General features: G+C 50.9%; 1 protein-coding gene across 1 annotated transcript in view; it reads right to left on the bottom strand.

Moving 5' to 3' along the window:
* The window catches only part of GFPT2 (glutamine-fructose-6-phosphate transaminase 2), a 42393-nt gene extending 23951 nt beyond the window's left edge, over positions 1 to 18442 (bottom strand). The window contains exons 1-4 of the mRNA XM_004758986.3: positions 18320 to 18442; positions 5169 to 5276; positions 3717 to 3815; positions 3082 to 3207 (exon numbers count right to left, since the gene is read on the bottom strand). Of these exons, the coding sequence (XP_004759043.3) occupies positions 3082 to 3207; positions 3717 to 3815; positions 5169 to 5276; positions 18320 to 18326 (340 nt within the window). The 5' untranslated portion in view covers positions 18327 to 18442. The remainder of the gene's footprint in view (positions 1 to 3081; positions 3208 to 3716; positions 3816 to 5168; positions 5277 to 18319) is intronic.
* Positions 18443 to 19994: the final 1552 nt, after the last annotated feature.

The raw sequence follows: 19994 nt of genomic DNA on the forward strand, positions 1-19994 counted from the left end.
GGCCACAAGTTGGCAGTCCACATGCGTGCTTTGTTTGACCCACACTGCATTGTAAAAAGATTTAAGTTTAAAAATTTTGAACTTTCACTTAAAAATCCTGATTTTTCTCAGGGCACTTGGGTGGCTCATTGGGTTAAGTATCTGCCTTCGGCTCAGGTCATGATCCCAGGATCCTGGGATCAAGGCCCCATCAGGCTCCCTGCTCAGCAAGGAGTCTGCATCTCCCCCTGCCCCTTCCCACCATGCATTCAGGCTCTCTCTTGCTACCGAAGAAATAAAACCTGTTTTTTAAAAACTCTAGGGGAATGCAGGTGACTCAGTGGGTTCAGTGTCTGCCTTCAGCTCAGATCATGATCCTGGAGTCCCGGGATCAAGCCCTGCTTCGGGCTTCCTGCTCAGTGGGGACTCTGCTTCTCTCTCTCCCCCTGCTGCTCCCCCACTCATCCTCTCTCTCCCACTCTCAGATAAATAATATCTTAAAATTAAATTAAATTATAAATCCCGATTTCTCACGGGAGGAAAAATCTGGCATCCTTGGGCTCACCCACATTCCTGTGTGGCCATGAGCACTTCTCTCTGCGGGATCTGCCTGTTGTGGCTTCTCCCACCTCCCTAAGCACCAGCAGCAAACCCTGCTCATGTCCAGCTACTCCCTGCATGGGGACCCCCTGGTCAACGCTGGCAAAGTGAGGGATACATCTGCTTAGTCACCACTGCATTTTCTCAACCAAAGGCTGTCGAGTAACTTGAAGGTCTAAAACCAGCCTGAGATTTTTTTGTTTCTGGGTAAGTAACCCCCATTCATCCTGAGCCCAGATGAGAGGAAGACCCTTTATTGATCTTAAGATTTACTATCCTTCAGTGAAACTTTGGGTCTTCAGGTTTTTTTTTTTTTTTTTCAGTACAGTATAGTCCTTTACTCTTTTTCATTATTTTTATCATTTCCTCCCTACTTTTTTTTTTTTTCCTTTACAGTCTATTGTTTACTTTGGGGAGTTCACACAAAAACTGGGAGGACTCGGATAGAAAAGCCATTTTGGCAAATGCACTAGGTACAGCTGAATTCTATTACAGCCTTATGTTTTTGTTTTTCTTTTGTTTTGTTTTTTACTTTATTTGTTCTGTTCTCTTCTTGGGGACACCCATAATGCACCTGTTGGATCTCTATTAACTGTGTCCGTATCCAACCACTTCTTATTTTTCCTACTGACTCCAACACGGTGTCTTCAGTCTACTTTCCGAACTCTGTCCCATTTTTTTCATTTCAGTCGATTGTCTCAACTTCTCATTGGTAGTTTGTTTCCCAGAATCTGTGTTTTCTTTGTGAGAACTCTGTAATTTTCTTGTATAATGCTGTTGCTAGCTATAAGCTTTTCTTCAAAATATGCTTTTCAGTCATCCCTGATGAGTTGCTGAAAAAATTCTACAAATCTTTGCTTATTTCTCATGTCGTTTGCAATTACTCATCCTGAGCCAGGGCAGGCATTTTCCAGTTTGGGTGTGGGGGGCGGGGTCTGCTTGGAGCCTCCCTGCTTCAGGGGGACACAGAGTCATCGTCTACACTGAAGTGGGGGTTCACCTTATCACCTGGGGTGACATCTCAGCATACATGGTCTGGGGATCAGCCTCTTGTATCTGGCTTGGGATTTGGCGGATGCACATTCTAGATCCTCATGACCATGGGGTCTGCTGTCTGCTGTCTGCTTCCTGGATGTAGGGCACCTGCCCCAGCACAGGGATGGTTCAGGGCATGGACTAGATTCAAGGGTCAATCCCTAGCAAAAACTCACTACCCACGACCCCAGCTGTTCTGCCGAGCAGGGCACTTGGGGCTCAGCCTTCTGAATTGGGCAGGATGAGCCACTGTTCCCAGGGGTAAAGGACACTGAGTTGGGAGGCGTCAGAGTCTCTCCTGTGCCCCAAACTCTATGTCAATGAACGGCAGTGAGGCTTGCCATGTGCGTAGCTAAGTGCCTATCCATTAGCACTCAGAGCCTCAAAGACTCTGACGTCTCTGATTTCTACTCTAATATGGGGTTTGGTGAGGACTTGCATGATGCCAGGAGATGTCTTCAGGTGGGGGTCCCAGCTGACACCAGAGAGCATTCTCTCTGCTGGATACCCTCCCCCATCGTGCCCAGGTGTGGGTCAGTGGGGGCTTCTGGCTTGACCAGGTCTAACCTAGAAAGGAGACCCACTGGGATTTCCAGACCTACCAGGACATCCCCCATGAGAGGGACTGGGGAGCATTAAGAATGATGGCATGCAGAACTTTCCAGGGGTGCCCAGGCATAGGATGTGGATCCATGAGCTGGGGCTGCCCCAAGGGGATGGCTGGGAGAACTGAGGAGCCGGCAGCCCGCCAGACAGGGCCCGGTATCCTTGGGACAGTCCTGAGCAGTTTCCACGTCCCCGCTTTGTGACCGCGGATCACTGCTTGTCAGTGGAACTCTAAGGTACCCCGAGCCCAGGTACCATACCTTCTAGTTTTTCAAGGGATGCCAGAAGTCTCGACTTCCAGGTATGATCATTCTCGGGCCTAAAACCCTGCAGCGAGCCACATGGAGTGCTCTGGTGTTTGGAGGGAGCTCCTGGGCTGCTTGTCAGATCTCAAGCCTGTGGCAGCCAAGGTGTCACCACAGGGCCCCAGACTGGAGTGGGCACCTCCGACATGAACCAGAATCAGCACCACCACAGCCCTGGCTCAAACCTCTCTCTTCAGGAGGGAAGGAAACCCACTCCTCCCTGAGGGCTCCTAGCCCTCCGGAACACCGCAGTCCCTTGTTGAAGAACAGTGCCCAGACTCTTCGACTCCTCTGCTGCCAAGTCCCACTCAGGCTGGGAGCCAGCAGCAGCCCCTGGAAGTGCCACTGTTTTCCTGGGGAGGTCAGCACCACCCAGGAGCGAGGCTGAGTTTGCTTCCTGTCTGGGGCTGGCTGCCACCCCCTGGGGATGGGTTCCTCAGGGAAGACAGGGCTGGGAGAGAAGCAAGCCAGCTGGGAATGGGGTTGGATCAAGGGCCAGGCAGAACCTTCTGGACTGGGGTGGAGGGTGGGGGGGGGGTAAGGCCATGTTACATACCATTGCCTTTGTCTGAGCGTTGTGGATGGCTGTTGACAGCGTTGGGGACTCCATGGGTGGCCCAGCGCGTGTGGGCAATGCCGAAGTGGGTCTCAAACTCCACCTTTAAGTCCATGCTGTCTTGTTCTAGATCAAGGGAAAGAAGGCGTTGACACAATACCGTTAGGGGGAGGCGACGTCATTATATGCACGGGCCTCAGCTACATAGAAAGCTACGTCCCACCTTCCACTGCGAGGGCCCCACTCTGGGGATTTCTGCCAGATCCCTGCTGCGGTTTACTCAGTCCTTACCAGTAACCTAACTCACTAACCAAAATGAGCTTCTTGGGAAAAAATAAAAAGGATCGCCATGATCAAGGGAATAGCAGTATCATCTGCCAGAAAAATGAAAATAAATATGTAAGTGCTGAATTTTTTTTAATATGCTCATGCCCCACCTCCTAAAAAAAAAAAAACAAAAAACAACCCATCCCACACCCTGAGAAACACAGTTTTACCATGTGGGCTGAATCCCCCTTCTGTTTACCCGCACTTGGATGAGCTCCTATTTTTAGTCTTGGGTATTGCTGGCATAAAAGGTTTTTAACTGACCCATAAGGCCTTTATCGCTCTGACCAGGCCTGTGGTCCACTTACTATAAAGTTCCTCATCAAGCGCCTTGACATTCCCTCTTTTCTTGACCAGCTGGATATATCGTTCTTTGACTTCGTTATTATGTCCATCGATGGCCACACCTGTGGTACACACACAATTTCTTTCTTTCTTTTTTTTTTTTTGGTATTGGCATTGAAGTTGTGTCTCCCACACCTCATTACAGAGTACGACCCTAGGAGAGGGCTGCAGAGCTCTGTGGACTTATCATTTCTTGTTTGCCAGGCGGGTAGCCTGGAAGAAAACTAGACAGTGTTGAGGACGTCGACTTGCAGAGAAGAGGCTGTGGAAACCTAGCGCGGGTCTAATCAGGGTGCAGCCCCGGAGGGCTGCCTGTGAGGGAGGCCCTTCCAGGGCCACCACAGAAGGCAGTGGGCTCACCGGAGGGCCTTCATCATGCTGTGCACTGGGTCCTGTGCTTTGGCTGGTGTCCCCCTTGCAACAGCATTCCTACAATCCTTCATTTGACTCACTTTCCATTAAGAATGAACAGAAGCATAAAATGATCTGGCTCCCCCTTTTTCCCCAGGCTGCTTACTTGAAAATGGGAAGCAGACTAACTACCCTCACAGAAGTGTGCAGCCACTGAGAAAGACCATCAGGCGATCCAATCTTTATAGCAACAATGTCCACAACAGCCAAACTATGGAACGAACCTAGATGTCCATCAACAGGTGGATAAAGAAGATGTGGTATATATACACAATGGAATACTATGCAGCCATCAAAAGAAATGAAATCTTGTCATTTGCAACAAGTGGATGGAACTAGAGGGTATTATGCTGAGCAAAATAAAGTCAATCAGAGAAAGACAACTATCATATGATCTCACTGATATGAGGAATTTGAGAGGCAGGCAGGGGATTTGGGGGGTAAGGAAGGAAAAAATGAAACAAGATGGGATTGGGAGGGAGACAAACCATAAGAGACGCTTAACCTCACAAAACAAACTGAGGGTTGCTGCGGGGGGCAGGGAGAGGGTGGTGGGGTAATGGACACTGGGGAGGGTATGTGCTATGGTGAGTGCTGTGAAGTGTGTAAGCCTGACGATTCATAGACCTGTACCCCTGGGACAAATAATACCTTATATTTTAATTTTCAAAAAAGAAAAAAGACCACTGGAAGAGTTTGGGATAATAGACAATGCAGTAGAGAGATGAAAACAGGACATCAAATTATAATTCGATAACAATAATCAGGTAAAAACAAAAAATACCTATGCACGACAACCCCTGCCACCCGCCCCCAGACCACCCTAACCTAACATAGGCCCAGCAGTGACCAAGACAGGGACGCAAAGATATTGACGGGAGGGCTTTGGGTGGAGTTTTCTTTCTTTTTTTTTTTCACTGTTATTTCTTCTTTCTACTTTTCTCTAGTTTTCGAGTTAAATAAACAAATGCGCTGTGTACACTGTAACAGCCTGTAGGACCTACCCGCGGAGTCGTAGCCTCTGTACTCAAGCCTCTGCAGGCCCTTAATGAGGGTCTCGAAAATCTCCTTCCTCGTCCGGGGCACTCTGTAGTTCATGTATGCGAAGATTCCTGTGAAAAGAGAGGAAAACCACACGTCTGTCAATCAGCTGGTCAGTGTTTGGGTAAAAAAACAGCTCTGGGGACCCAGGCACGGTGGCATGGCCTGACAGCTTCCTGGCTGCACGCGTGGCCTTCCCCTGACATATCCAAGAGCCATGCTCCCCGCCTGCTTCGGGACGCACCTGGCTCACAGCCCAGCCCATGACAAGAAGTCTCAGGAGGCATGTAAAGAACACATCAGACACCTTGGCCTGACAGTTCCCCCGCAGAGAATTTCTCCTACAGCTGTACTTCGTGACACGGCTTTCATTTAGAATAGCAAAGATCAGGGGTGCCTGGGCGGCTCAGTAGGTTAAGTGCCTGCTTTAGGCTCAGGTCATGATCTCAGGGTCCTGGATCGAGTCCCGTATCAGGCTCCCTGATCCACGATGAACCTGCTTCGTGTGCTCTCACTCTCTCTCCTTCTCTCACAAATAAATAAACAAAATCTTTAAAAATATATATAACAGCAAAGATCAGCAAAACCTCCTGGCCACTTGGGAACGTCTGGAGTCCTCGTCTATGTGGACCTCTTGATCTGCACAGAACAGAACTGGGAAGAGTCCTCCTACAGCAGGTGAAACAGGGACTGAGACCTCAACACCTTTTTCCCACTTGCCCCTGTAGCCTGGAGCTTTAGCATCAATAAATGTTGCTTTTACAGTAGCAAAAATAAAACCACCTGTTGGCCTGCAGGGAATCCCTATCTTCAAGATAGATCTGCATGCCCAGAAGACTTTATGTGGCTGTATTTCTGTATTTGTATTTCAAAATACTATTTTCCCAAAAAGGGAGGAACAGTCGCCCTGTTGGTGTTCTCCCCAAACTCCTTTGCCCTGAGACTATGGACCCCTGGTCTGTCTCTGTCCCACCCTGCAAGCTCCTTATCCTGGCATCCCTCTTTCCTTTTGTCCACCCTGCCCCATTGAGGGGAATCTAACCTCCTCAAAGCTCAGCTCCCACCACCTCCCAGGACTGGCTCATCCCTCCCAGGCCCCCACCGGGAGTGCTCCCTGCTCTGGGCCACCCCTGTGCCCACGCATCTTGGAATACCTTCATGCCCCGGTAAGAACACAGGCTGGCACATCTATCTTTATACTTCTCACTATGTCTTGGCACACCGTCCTTGTTCAATAAACGTATGTGGAGTAGAGTGACTGTAAATCTACTTTATTCAGGGAAGCAAGAGTATAGATCGTGAAGAATTCTGGCCTTCAGGAATATTCATAGTAACTCATCTTACTGAGGACTCACTACGTGCCAGGCACTCTGCCAAGCATTCCCACACGGATGTCAATCAAAGCTCCCATCAGTCCCTTTCTGGACCAGGAGCCCGGGAGGCTGTGACTTGACCTCAGGACTTAAAATGCCCTAACCACTGGGAAGTGTTGCCTCAGGGATGAATGAGATGAAAAGGCCTATTTCCCTAATTTTCATAATTTAACTTTAATTTTAAATTTTCTCGGGATGACACAAAGGTCTAACCAAGATTAAAACTTTGCCAGGTATCTGCACCCTCACGTTGACTGCACCATTATTTGCCATAGCCAAGGCATGGAAACAAGTGAAGTGTCCAACCATAGATGAATAGATCGAAAAATTATGGTATATATTTACAATGGACTATTCCTCGGCTGCAAAAAAAGAAGGAAATCCTGCCATTTGCAGCAACGCGGATGGAACTGGAGGGCATTAGGCTAAGCGAAGTAAGTCAGACAGAGCAAGATCAATACTGTATCATCTCATATGAGGAGTCTAAAAAAATCTCAAACTCATAGATACAGAGATCAGATTGGTGGTTGGCAGAAGCTGGGGTAGGGGGAGGCGGCATGGAGCAGGAGATGGGGGACCCTGGTAAAGATGGTCAAAACATACAAACTTCCAGTTATAAGGTAAGTAAGTCCAGGAGATGTAATGGATGGTGTGGTGACTTCAGTTAATAATGCTCTATTGTATATCTGAAAGTTGCTAAGAGAGTAGCTCTTTAAAGTCCTCCTCACAAGGAAAAAGTGTTAACTATATGAGGGGATGGATGTTCACTAATCTTTATTTTCCCCCCTGGGGATTTGTTTTATTTTATTTTTTTAAATTGACATACAATGTATTATTTGTTTCAGGGGTGCAGGTCTGTGATTCATTAGTCTTACACAATACACAGCTCTCTGCAACACACTGTCCGTCACTGTCCCCAATGTCCGTCACCCAGCCATCCCATCCCTCCCACCCACCCCCGATGTTTACTAATCTTACTGCAGCAATTGCTTCACAAACACACATAAACCAAATCACTTGGTACACCTGAAACGTATGCAATGATACACATCTAATCTATCTCAATAAAACTGGGAGGGGGCGAATGCCAGAGAGGAACCTCAGAAAGGACAACCTTCCTAAGGGAAACTGAAGGCTGAGCCCAATTATACACAAAACCTCCTGTAAAATCTCCAGTCATGAAAAAGATTAGATTCAAGCCAATCCAATGTTTCTGAATGAGTGATTCGACATCACTTAAAGGGATGTGATCATGGTCACAGCAGACAAATGTTAAACTGGCTAGAATTCATTCTAGAAGTAGTCAAAAGCAAGGCAATAAAACTAAACACTGCTAAAAATGATATTTTGCATGTTTATGTCCTGTATGTGTTACTGTACATGGGCTATATTTGCACTCAAGTATGAAAGTGCAGAATCTCTATATAAAAACATGCACCCTGTGCTTTCTGACCCGGGACAGATGCTTTCTTTTTAACCCGGCTGAGGATAATTTTGGCAGTCAGCTATTTTTGTGTTCCTGGCTGACTCGAGGTCAGGTGAGAGTCGCTGAGTCTGAGGTCTTATGTGCAATTTAGGCATACCCCCCTCGCCCTTCTTGGGTGAAGGAGCTGAGAGTCTGTGTCACACAGGAGCTCACACTACATACCCTACCCTTCGGACCTCAACACGTCTGGGCAGAGGACGTATTTTTGTCACCATACTCACTAAAAAAACCCCACCAAAACAAACAAACAAAAAAAACAATATCTACCATCTAATGGAAACATTAAACAATTTTGAGCAGCTCTATTGGGCTCTAAGTCCCATACTGTAATACTTCCCCATTTAAAGTGTATAATTCAATGGTTTTCAGGACAGTTGGCCCTTAAAGAACACGGGATTGAACTGCCCAGGACCACCTTTTTTCTTTTTTTTAATAACTAGAGTACTATACTGTAAATATATTTCTCTTCCTTATTTCCTCCCTTCCTTTCTCTCTTTCTTTTATTCCTCCTTCCTTTTTTTTAAAGATTTGTTTATTTATTTGACACAGAAAGAGAACACAAGTGGGAAGGGGGCAGCAGGCAGAGGGAGAGGGAGAAGCGGGCTCCCCGCTGAGCAGGGAGCCCAATGAGGAGCTTGATCCCAGGACCCCTGGGATCATGACCAGAGCTGAAGGTAGCCACCCAACAGACTGAGCCACCCAGGCACTCCTCTTCCTTACGATTTTTTAAATAACAATGGCTTTTCTCTAGCTTACTTAATATGAGATATAGTACATGGTCCATTAACACACAGTCTATGTATTAATGCTTCTGGGTAAGGCTTCCACTTGATGGTAGCTAAGTTTTGGGGAATCAGAGTTACACATGAATTTTCAGTGGCATAGGGTGCTGGCACCCCTACCACCCCCATCGTTCAAGGTCAACCCTGTGTTCTCAGAGTCGACGGACCACCACTACAATCTAATGTTCGGGTGAAATTTTCATAACGTTAATTATTCTGCAAAAATATCAGAAAGTTCCCCGGGAGGACTCAGGTGAATTCCGGGCACCCTAAATGCCATGTAGGCATGAGAGATCACTGCGTGAAGGGGGGAGCCCCTCACAGGTCATTTTTGGAGTCTTCCCTGGCATCCCAGGAATCCTTCTAGAATTACAGCTGCACCTCACACAGGGGAGCCGACACTGCAGATGACTCAAAGGCCAGATACCAACTCAGGAGAGGTTTGCAATCTGAAATGCTTTCATGAGAGTGCTCCAAGGTGCTGTTTCTGATTCTCCCCTGTGAGTCCCCTTCCTCTGGGCCAAAGTGCACTTATGAAATCCTTCTGTCAGGCCTGGATGCTGCTGGAGGTGCCTCTGGCTCTCAGATCCTGACAGCAGTCTTCTTGGTGGGGAGGTCGGGGTGCTGGTTAAAGTGTCCTTGTCCTCAGGCCCACCAGCTGTGTCCGCACCCAGCCAGGAGGCTCCCAGCCACTCTTGCACAGTTTGGGAGAACCCTGTGGTGAGGGGGGCTGCCAAGGAGTGGTTTTCAAGGTCTTTGCGCAAGAAAGCATGAATCTAATTTCAGCATAAAATCTCCTGCATGCGGACATCTATTCAAGAAAGCTCTTTCATTAACTAAGCGGCATCCCTCTCCTCTCCAGCTCTCTCTTGGCAGGCTTTCCCCTGTACTCTCTGGAGATGAAGGGGGGTGGGAACAAAACCTCAGCATCGACACCAGGATCTTACTATTTTAGAAAAATAAAGAAATGGAGCAAAACTGCTCTCCCGGGCCTTTCTCTCATCATTCACATCAGAATTCCCTCCTGGAATCCCTACCATCGGTAACAAAAGCTACCCCCGAGACTCCATTTTTTACCTATGAGATCAGTTCAAACAGTTCGACGATCCAGCGAGAGCTTAAATTTGCGCACCCCTTCTGGAAGGCAATTGGACAAGCTTTCAGAATTAAAAATGTATACATCTGTGGACCAGAGCAGTTGCTAGGCATGGATCCAACCACTATCCCTGCAGAGGGGCGTGTGTGTGTGCACGAGGACGGTAGCTCAGCTCAGTGCTGTTTGCCGTCCTTGAAGATGGGGGACAGCCTGAGGCTTGGCAGGGACCAGGTAAGTGACAGTAGCACAGCCACATGGCGGGACCACCGTGGGACCACTCTTCCACAGAGAACAAGGTGAGGCTCTGCGTTCTCTTGGAAAGCAAGCTCCAAGATGTGTCAAGGGGAAAAAGCAGCTTGAAGAACATGCCTAAATTATGCAGGGAGGGGTGGGGAGACACAGACAGTATTTCTGGAAGGCCATCCAAGACCCTGGGGTGGGATGAGGGTGCAGTGGTTGCCTCGGAAGAGGGTATTGGATACAGGGCAGAAACTCCCTTTCTACTGCACATGTGCACTTTGTATGGTCACAATATTTTGCCACGTGCCCATATACACTACCTTAGCATGTGCTGCTGCACATGTTAGACATTGGTAGACATGGGATTGTTATTGAGGGCAGTCTGACTTCCCTGACTTCTCTATGGCTCCAGGACCCCACTCACCCAGAAGAACCAGGGGCCACAAGAAGGAGAAAGCCCTATCTGAGCTCCCCTTCCAGCATGTAAAAGGATGGGCCCAAGGTCCCCCAAGGGTCCTCCCGCTCATGGGGTTTGGGAGACACCAAGCAGCAGGTGCACGTGGCACCCAGGAAGCCAGTTCTTTCAGAACCTTATCTCGTCAGATCCTCCCCGGGTCTGGGGCCAAGGCTGCCGTTCCTGCGAACAGACAGGGCCCCTGTCTGGCTCCAAGGCCAAAGATCTGAGTAAGACACAGCTGGGTCTATGTGAGAGATTGTAGGGCATCTCCCTGTTGCCTCCCCACCAAAATCAGTGTAAACTCTGCCTTACAATCCTACCCCAAGGAGTGAGCAATACCTCACATAGAGAGAGACAGCTTACATCTATAGACAGATGCCCACCTCATCCCTGATGGGAAGACCTCTGACTGCCCTCCCCCCACCATAGGGCCCAGGGTCATGGTGACATCAGGAAGTTCCTCTAGGCCCCCACCAGACATTGCTGATTCCGACTCCACTTTCTCTGCCCATCCAGGCCGTGGCAATGACAGCAAGTCTGCCCCCCTGCTCCTCATATCCCTCCCTCCCTTGCACAGGCAGGTTGGTGAAATCCCAGAAATGTCTTGCCTTGGGACAGAGACTGTTGTGGCCTAACCAGCCCAGCTCAGCACATGTCCCATGCCCACACCCCACCCCGGCATCCAGAGTTTCCAAAGAGCTTTTCAGGGCCCTACTCTTAAATCTGAGGGGGAAGTGAGGGAGCAAAATGTCTAGAGGGAGAAAAGTCGAGATAAACTCCAGAAAAGGCTCCAGATGGGATGCAGGATGGAGACTAGCCCTTTGAAAGGGGACTGTGGCCCTTTCTGCCTGGCTCATCTTGAGGATCTGGGGGATTCTAGCACTCCCTCTGCAAAAGGGCTTGAGTGATTGTACAGGTGACTCAGGACCAAAGGCACCAAGACAAGGTCCTTCCACACACACAAGGGACGCTCAACCTCCAAGTGACAGATAATCCCCGGACACAGGGCCAGAACTAGGAGCAGTGAACTCCTGGAATCTTTCTAACCCCTGGAATGCCTGGGGTGGTGGGGAGGGGAGCAGGGGCTGCCTGAGGCCTAGAGGACAGGGGAAGAGGTCAAATTCACAGTGGGCAGGCTGGGGTCTGTATTCTGAAAATGTGGCTGTAGTTTTGGAAAATCTGTCCCTCCCTCCGAGCATCAGCTTCACAATGAAAGCCCTGTCCTCACTGTGAATGGGGGGTGGGGGGAGACAGTCCTGGGCAGAGATCCAGCCTGCGCCCCACTGGGGTGAGGACTCGGCCCCTGGGTCCACATCACCAGACAGCAAGACTGGGACCACCCCTTCCCCAGACCAAGGGTGATCCTTCCACCACCATCCCATGCTTCTCAGCATTGAAGGAGCTGACCTCCTTAGCCCTCGAGCCTAGGTCAAATTAGACTCTAGTCCAATTTTCAAGTAGGGTCACTCCCCACCCAGACAAAAGATGTGCATGCCAGTTGAACTTCTGTCTCAGAAAATTCCCGTGTGTGTGTGTGTGTGTGTGTGTGTGTGTTTGTGAGCGTGTGTCTATGTGTGTGTGTCTGAGTGTCAGGGGCGTGTGTGTGAGTGAGCATGTTGGTGTGCATCAATACATATGAGTACGTGTGGTGTGGGGATGTGTAGGAGTGTGAATGTGTTTGAGCATTGGATATGTGTGAGTTTGAGTGTTGAGTACATGCGATTATGAGTGTGAGCGTGAGCATGTATGGGTGTGAGAAAGTGTTTGAGGGTTGGGTGTGCGTATGTGGTGTGCTAGGAAATAGGACAGGCCTACTCTCTTGAGTGAGGCCCCAGGTCGGGGAGCCCACTGAGCTGTGGCCTCTCTGGGCAACACCATCTTGATGAAATGGGGACAATTGTGGCCACCTCCTCACAGAAGTGAGAGCAAAGGCAGAGATCCCACGCCAAGGTTCTCACAGTAAAGATATGGGGATCAGGGGCACCTGGGTGGCTCAGTGGGTTAAAGCCTCTACCTTCGGCTCAGGTCATGGTCCCAGGGTCCTAGGATCGAGCCCCGCATCGGGCTCCCTGCTCAGCAGGGAGCCTGCTTCCTCCTCTCTCTCTATCTGCCTGTCTCTCTGCCTACTTGTAATCTCTCTGTCAAACAAATAAATAAAATTATAAAAAAAAAAAAAGAGGGGCGCCTGGGTGGCTCAGTGGGTTGAGCCGCTGCCTTCGGCTCAGGTCATGATCTCAGGGTCCTGGAATCGAGTCCCGCATCGGGCTCTCCGCTCAGCAGGGAGCCTGCTTCCTTCTCTCTCTCTCTGCCTGCCTCTCAGTGTACTTGTGGTTTCTCTCTGTCAGATAAATAAATAAAATCTTTAAAAAAAAATAAAATAAAATAAATAAATATTTATTTATTTGTGAATTTGACCTCTTCCCCTGTCCTCTAGGCTCAGGGTCAGGACAGCCTCTCCCTGCCTCTGGTCTCACTGGGACTCCATGGGTTAAAGTTACCCCACCACAGGAATCCCTGTGATAACAGGAGACTCAGCTTCCTGCAGTAAACGTGTTGGCATTTCTATTTTTAATAAAAAAAAGTTCTTGGTGTCCCTGTCATTTTAGGATTTCATGAAGAGCAAAGGGAGAAGCAACATATACTCCAAAGTGTACTAAAAAATACTTTAAATGAAGTGTAAGTCTTGTTTAAGCTGCCAAAATTTGGCTATAAAAAATGATCAGATGATCAGATGAAAATTCTTTATTTTCACATCAGATAATCTCCCAGAAGTTTCTCTTTAGGGTGTTTGTTGCCTCGAATCCATCTTCCTTTATAAGCAAATTTCAAGAAATATAAAAACAATCTTTCAATTTAAAAGTACTGCCTACTTGTGTTACGTCACAAAATTTCCAGAAGGTTCTTGTGAACTTGGGAAACCCCTGATGAATAAGACTGAGGGAGGAGTGGTGTGATGATGGGCAGGAGGATGGGGACATGGGGGGATCACTTCCAGCGCTGAGCCCCTTTCCAGCTGGTTTCTGCGAAGCCCTCTGTCTGAATGCCCAGGGGAGTCCTGCTGGCAGGATCTGAGCTCCCGAGAGCCAACCGCATTCATCTCTTCTCAACTCCTTGCTTAGGGACCTCACACTCACACTGACGACCTGAAATTAGCCATCGCGAGCCGCTTGTCAAACATTTATCTGCACATCCCCAAGCAGGGGTTCTGTTTTGTAAGGTTCTTATAGCTTGGAGAGGTAGCAAGGCAAGTGACCTGACCCCAGAGTCTATGTCCCATCAACTCCAGCTTAGTCCCTTCTGTGGCATCCATCCATGAACTGGACCATTGTAGGGAGGAAAGGGGTGTCAAATATGATGGGGTTCCCTGTGCAGGAAGAAGTTTGGGGCAAAAGGGTGAGTTTTCTCCCATGTCATGTAATCTCCCTGGAAGTCTAAAATGAGAGACAGGCCCCCTAAGCACATGACAAGCTTTTGTGAAGACTGCCATGCAAGTGAATAGACCGTGTGTGTGTGTATCCCAGCCCCCCTTGATTCTGAGGGATAAAACCATGTCTGCTTCTTGCAGGGAAGAGATGAGTGGTAAGACTTAGAAGACATGGAGGGAGGGCAAGATGGAGTGAGTGCTGTATTTATATGACACAAGACCTGACTTCTAGAAAAGCTGTGAAAACTATTTGGTCGAACTGGGTTTGTGGTGCATGCTGGTGAAGAGAGAGTCTTTAACTGATGCCTACACTCACCTTCTGACTGTGGTGGGTCCAGTCTGCAAGTCCTGGGACCTGGGGACTTGGGTGTGCACATAGGGCACAGAGGGGATACCAATGGCCCTCAACTCAACATCCTTTTGGCCATATCCTGATGTCTGGGATTAGCAACACTGGGCGATTCTTGGGGAAGACACCTAAAAGCCAGAGCCCAACTATAGCAGGGTACATAATGGCCCTCAAAGACATCAGGTCCTAACCCTAGATTCTGTAAAAATATGTATATGGAAGAAGGTCTTTACAGATGCAGTTAAGTGAAAAATCTGGAGATGGGAGATTCTCCTGGATTATCCAGGTGAGCCCTAGATGCAATCACAAGTCTTATAAAAGGGAGGCAGAGGAAGATCTGACATGGAATGGGGGAAGGCGATGGGACCACAGAGGCACATAACGAAATAAGGAGACACACAGCCAAGGAATCCTGGCAGCCGTCACAAGCTGAAAGCAACAAGGAACAGATTCTTCTGTAGGGCATCCAGGAGAAAGAAAGGGCATCCAGGCCCCTTCTGACACTTTGATCTCGGCTCTGTCAAACTGACTTTTGGACTTCTGCTCTTCAAAACTGTGAGAAAATAAATTCACGTTGTTTTATACCAGCAACTTTGTGGTAATATCTTGCTGGCGGCCACTACTACACCAACTAAGACAAAAGGCAATGCATTCAAAGTGAGGGTTTTCGCTTCTACTAAGAACCAAGAATCTGTTCCTTCTCCAGAGCCAGCTTCACCCCCCTCCTCAAAGATGACTCAATGCAGTAAGTCGTAAAGGATAGGGAAGCCTGAAGAATTCATGGACCAGAAGTGCAAGCCTCCTTGCCCAGTGTCCACGCATGCGCAGTCCCTGCTACCGTGCTCTTAAGACAGCCTGTGTCTTTAGCTGGACGCACCTGTCCCTCCCTGGCCCTCCTGCTTTCACTTCTCTCTCTGGAGCTCGTACTTGAGGCCAGGCTCTTGTGGCCCCGTTCCTGGCAAAGTCAGGGCTCCCCGCCTCGGCGATGCTGGGGTCTCAAGCTCAAACTGCACACAGGCCATCCTGTAATGTCAGTGAGTAAGGGACCTGAGCAGGAGAACCCGGGAAGCCTGCACCCATCATCCCAGGGGCCACGGTGCACTCTGCAGATGGATACACTCAGCAGTGCTCACCTTCTTCTTCTTCTTCTTTTTTTTTTTTTCTTTCAAGAGAAGCTGAAAATCCCACCTCCTAATGTAAAATCTCCTGATTATGTCATTTGGTGGCTGTAAGAAATAGTTTGAGCCCTGGGTACCACACAGAAGGACGGGCACCCACTGTCTGGCACAGGTCCCAGGGTTCTCCCCGTCTGACAGCGTTTACCTAATGGGTTATCTCACCCCTGCTTGGTGACCACCTCTGCACCCCCTCTCTGACTTCTGGACCCTTCTCTGAGGGCAGGATCATGCCCCAGAGGCCCCAGGTTCTGACAAACACAGGACCTCTCCAGAAGCGGTCAGTCACTACTGAATGAGTGAAGAAGGAAGGAGAGAAGGAAAGTCAGCAAAATACCAGCAACTCTCAGATGTCAACAAAATCACCTCTGAGGGTCTGTGTCCCTCTGCTGTGCCCTCAGTGTGCTTGGAACTCTGAGCATCAACTGCTTAGTGTGCAGAGGTTCAGCTAGGACTGGGTCCGGCTTTCTGTAGGAGACCCGGGGAAGATGAGGGGGAGACTGGTCATTCTTAGCAACTGTTGGCCCCTGTCAGACCTCAGCCCTGGAGACTCCATCTCTGAGGAGGCTTCCAAGTGGCAGATCACAGTGGGGCGAACACCAGCCCAGAAAGAAGGCCTAAAACAACCCCTCCTGGACAGAGGTGGGCACAGACCTCTTCACGCCTCAGTGTTCCTGCACGGAAAGCGACAAGTAGCTCATTCCAGGAGCATCTTTGCAATTTCCACCCTATCCTTGCACCCAGTATGCAACCATTTCCTTAGTATTTTTCTAGAAAAGTGACGAAGTTTCTGAAAGCCTAAATAAATGCACTACAAAAAGACACAGCCATGAAAAGAAAACCAGTATCACTTGCCATACATGTACAAGCCATCATCTGGGGAAAAAACAAAAAACAAATACCAGAATAACATGTTTAATTCTAGCCAGCTGCTGCTGTTGAGGTCTGAGCTCAGGACAATGTCCTCCTTGCAAGGAGTGCCTGGCAAGTGTAAGAGAGCTGTAAAAGACATCTTAGCACCCAGCTGAGACTTTCTCCCGGCTACTTGAAAAGGAAACAACTTTCCCATGTGGGAGTTGCACATGGCTCCCTGCCTTCACCGGGGTGTGCAGGGTGGGATCTGCTTGGGGGTGTGGGGGGCTAGGTAGTTACAGCCCAAAGCTCATCATTTCCTTAGGGGACAAAACATGTGCTGTCCCTTAAGAAAGCAGAACAAAACCCCAGATCAGGAGAGTTTGAGTCCATCTCTCTCCACTAGGCTCAAAGCACTGCAGAGAAAGCTGGATGCAGGTAGGAAGCAGGAAAGAAGGCTGGGGTGCTGGTGGAGGTGGGGCACAGGAGGGCATCTGAGAAGAGGAAGGAGGGAGGGTACCAGGGCCAGAGGGGCAGACCCTCCCAGAGCAAAGGTCTTAGTCCACCAGTCTGGCTCTAAGACCTCCCATCAAGGGCCTTGAATGCCGCACGGAGGGGTTTAGAACCCAAAGGGCTCTGGCAAAACCTCCACCTTTACCTCCTCTCTCTGCCCAGAAACACCCACAGGCGCCCTGAGATTTTTGCTGAAGGTTCAAGAATTTAAATTGATGCCTGCTTGGGCTGGGGGAGGCTGCATCCCAAAGCCAGCTGCGGATCCTTGGTAAGACGTTCGTTTTCACTTTCAGGAGCGACTGGCCTCAGAAACAAGGCCTGTATAGATCTTGGCCCAGGGCTGACCGCTGGCACATCCCACCCCACAGCCCTAGGCGAACTCAGACAGAGGCCTTTCATGGCTTCAAAAGTTCCACCAGGTCCTCCAGCCACAGGAGGCTGGAATGGGTAACTGAATCCTACTCAAAAAAAAAAAAAAAAAAAAAAAAAAAGGCACAGTGACCTTTTGTCCCAGCAGAAGTTCCCCGCCGGCCCTCTCCCCAGCCAGCGGAGGCGGCCCAGCCAGGAGAGTAAGGAATTGCAGATGTGCGCGAAGGGCGGCAGCCGCCCTCCCCACCGCCCAGCCGCCCAGCCGTCTCCGGGGACAGCACCGTGTCGCCACGGTGTTCAGGACGCCCGAGCCCAGCCCTGCTCCTCATCCCGGATTCCCTCTCCCAGCTTCGCTCGAGGCTGCCTCTTCCCCAAGCCTCGCCGAGAGCCCTTTCAGCCAAGAGGCGGCAACACGGAATCAACCCTTCCAGGGACAGAGGTTCATTTTGGGACGCGAGGAGAACGCATAGGGCCTTCCCGAGGGCACGAGGGCTGCTCCCGACGCCACTGGGGCGAGTCCCGCGGGCTGCCCGGAGGGTGCAGGTGGGGCCGGCTCTCCTCGGTGGGGGCGGTGGGGTGAAAGCCGGGCTAGGCACTCCGCGCCCGGGATGCGTGAGCTTGCGCGTGGCCGCCTTTGTGGGCGACTTGGGGGCGCTTTCCGTACTGGACATGGGATGGGGGGTATGAACACTTCTGTATTGTGAAGGTCCAGGCCCGGGACAGGACCAGTTCTGGCTCCTCTGGAGAGGGCTGGGCCGGGTCGTCCTGACCAAGTCCCGGACCGAGGGTGGACAGTCTCCTCTCCCACACCTCCCAGGAACAGCCACTCGGGGACCGGGGACAGGAGGGGACAGGCCCGGACGGTGATAGCCCCTAGTTCTAGGACGGGGGCAGATCGATGTCCCCGTCCCGCACCACCTCCGTGTCCCCGGCGCCCCGTTCTCGGCTCCAGGCGCCGAGAGGCTGGGGAGCGCGGAAGGCGCGCCCACCACACTCACCGCACATCGTGGCTGCTGCTCGTGCCCTTCGCGGCTCGGAGACTCTGCACGTTCTGGACACTCGGAATTCCGTGCGCGCCTGGCACTCCGCGGGCCTCGGCTCCCGCCGCCCAGCCTCCGGCCCTTTTAGCGTGGAGCCCTCCGCCAGAGGCGGGGCCGGGGAGGGGCCTCCTCCCGCCTGCCTGCTCCCCATTGGTCCCCGGTTGTCGTGACAACGACGGGAACTGGGCCCCCGGGAGGCAGGGAACCGGGTGAGGGGCGGTTACCGGCTCCCCCGGCCCGCGGGCCTCGGGTCCTGGACGTAGACTGGGGGCGGCAGACGATCTGAGATCAGATCCAGACTCAACACGATCTAGGCGTGGGCCCTTGGGCGGGGGACTGAGTCGCTCTGTGCTTCAGTTTCCCCGTCTGTAAAATGGGATAACAGTGGACCCTCACTACCGGGTCCTGGTGAGGATTAAGACAGTCTGTGTAAGGCACAGAGCACAACGTCACACGCCCTGCGCCTCCCCTGTGCGCCCCTCTCGGTGCAGGGCTCCTCCCAGGGCGCACGGGAGGCTTTCAAGCCTGGCCCTCCTCCCTGTGAAGAGGGAACTCTAGAGCCCCCCGGATAGATGAAAAACTGGGGCCTTTCGAGGTGGAAAGGGGCTTTGCCCTAACGGGGCGGCCAGAAGTGGCAAATTCTGGCAGTGGCAAAAGTCGAACCCAGGATTTACTGGAGAGATGGAACTGGAAGGCGGGGATTCCCCAGGCCGTGAGTGCAAAATGGGGCGACCCGGGGAGTCGCCCCCGCCCTGAGCCTCGCTGGCCCGTCTGTCCTCAGCGCACTGGCCCGCGCCAGCCAGGGGCTTCTTCGCCCGCCCACGATCCTGGAGCCCGAACCCGGCCCCCCGGTGAGTCACTGGGACCCGCGTTCCTCCGCCCTGGTTACTGGCCGTCTTCTCCCCTCCCTTCTGCTCTCCGGGCCTCGGTCTCCCGAGGAAGGTCACGAGAACTGGCCCAACATTTGCGTACTTTGAAGCCATCTGGTGTTTTTTATTTTACTTCAAAAAAAAAAAAAAAAATCTTGAAATTCTAAACAGATCCTCCCCAGTCGTGTTAGAGAACAAAACGAGGCTTTCTGCGTCTTGTCTGGGGCATTCCCCCCCCGATGTAATCTCCCTCTAGCTTCACCATGGTTCTGCAGGTCCTTGTTTTCCCCATTTGGCCTCTGAGAATACTGAGGATCAGCGACAGTAAGGAAGGGGTTTGGTTGAGTCATTCTGTGGGGAAATAGTGGAGCCGGCTCTGGAGCAGCTGTGTCTGCCTCTCACCCTTCCCTGTGCAGGGTGGTACATTCATTCATTCATTCCTGAGCAGTGGCTTCATGCCTGTCCTGATGCTTAAGGGGACTTCATGATGAGTGAGAGTAATCCAGCCTGGGCACCTGCCTGCCACTTATGGAGTGGTAGGAGGGATACACTAATGTAGCCTCACACAGAGAGCAAGAAAATTCCAGGTGGGGTTGGCATTACAGGGCGGTGGGCAGGGTGGGTTGATGGGGAGGGTGCCAGGCTCTGCCTGGGGCTGGGCTGGGTCTGGAATTGGTGCAGGTAAGTGCAGAGCCAGGGCAGGTGGCCAGAGGAAGCAAGCAGGCTTGAGAAGGGAGGTTCAGGCATGTGCAAAGGTCCTGCTC

This window comes from Mustela putorius, unplaced genomic scaffold, assembly GCF_011764305.1.
Source record: "Mustela putorius furo isolate JIRA1106 unplaced genomic scaffold, ASM1176430v1.1 tig00003923_pilon_pilon_pilon, whole genome shotgun sequence".
In the NCBI taxonomy this organism is placed as follows: Eukaryota; Metazoa; Chordata; class Mammalia; order Carnivora; family Mustelidae; genus Mustela; species Mustela putorius.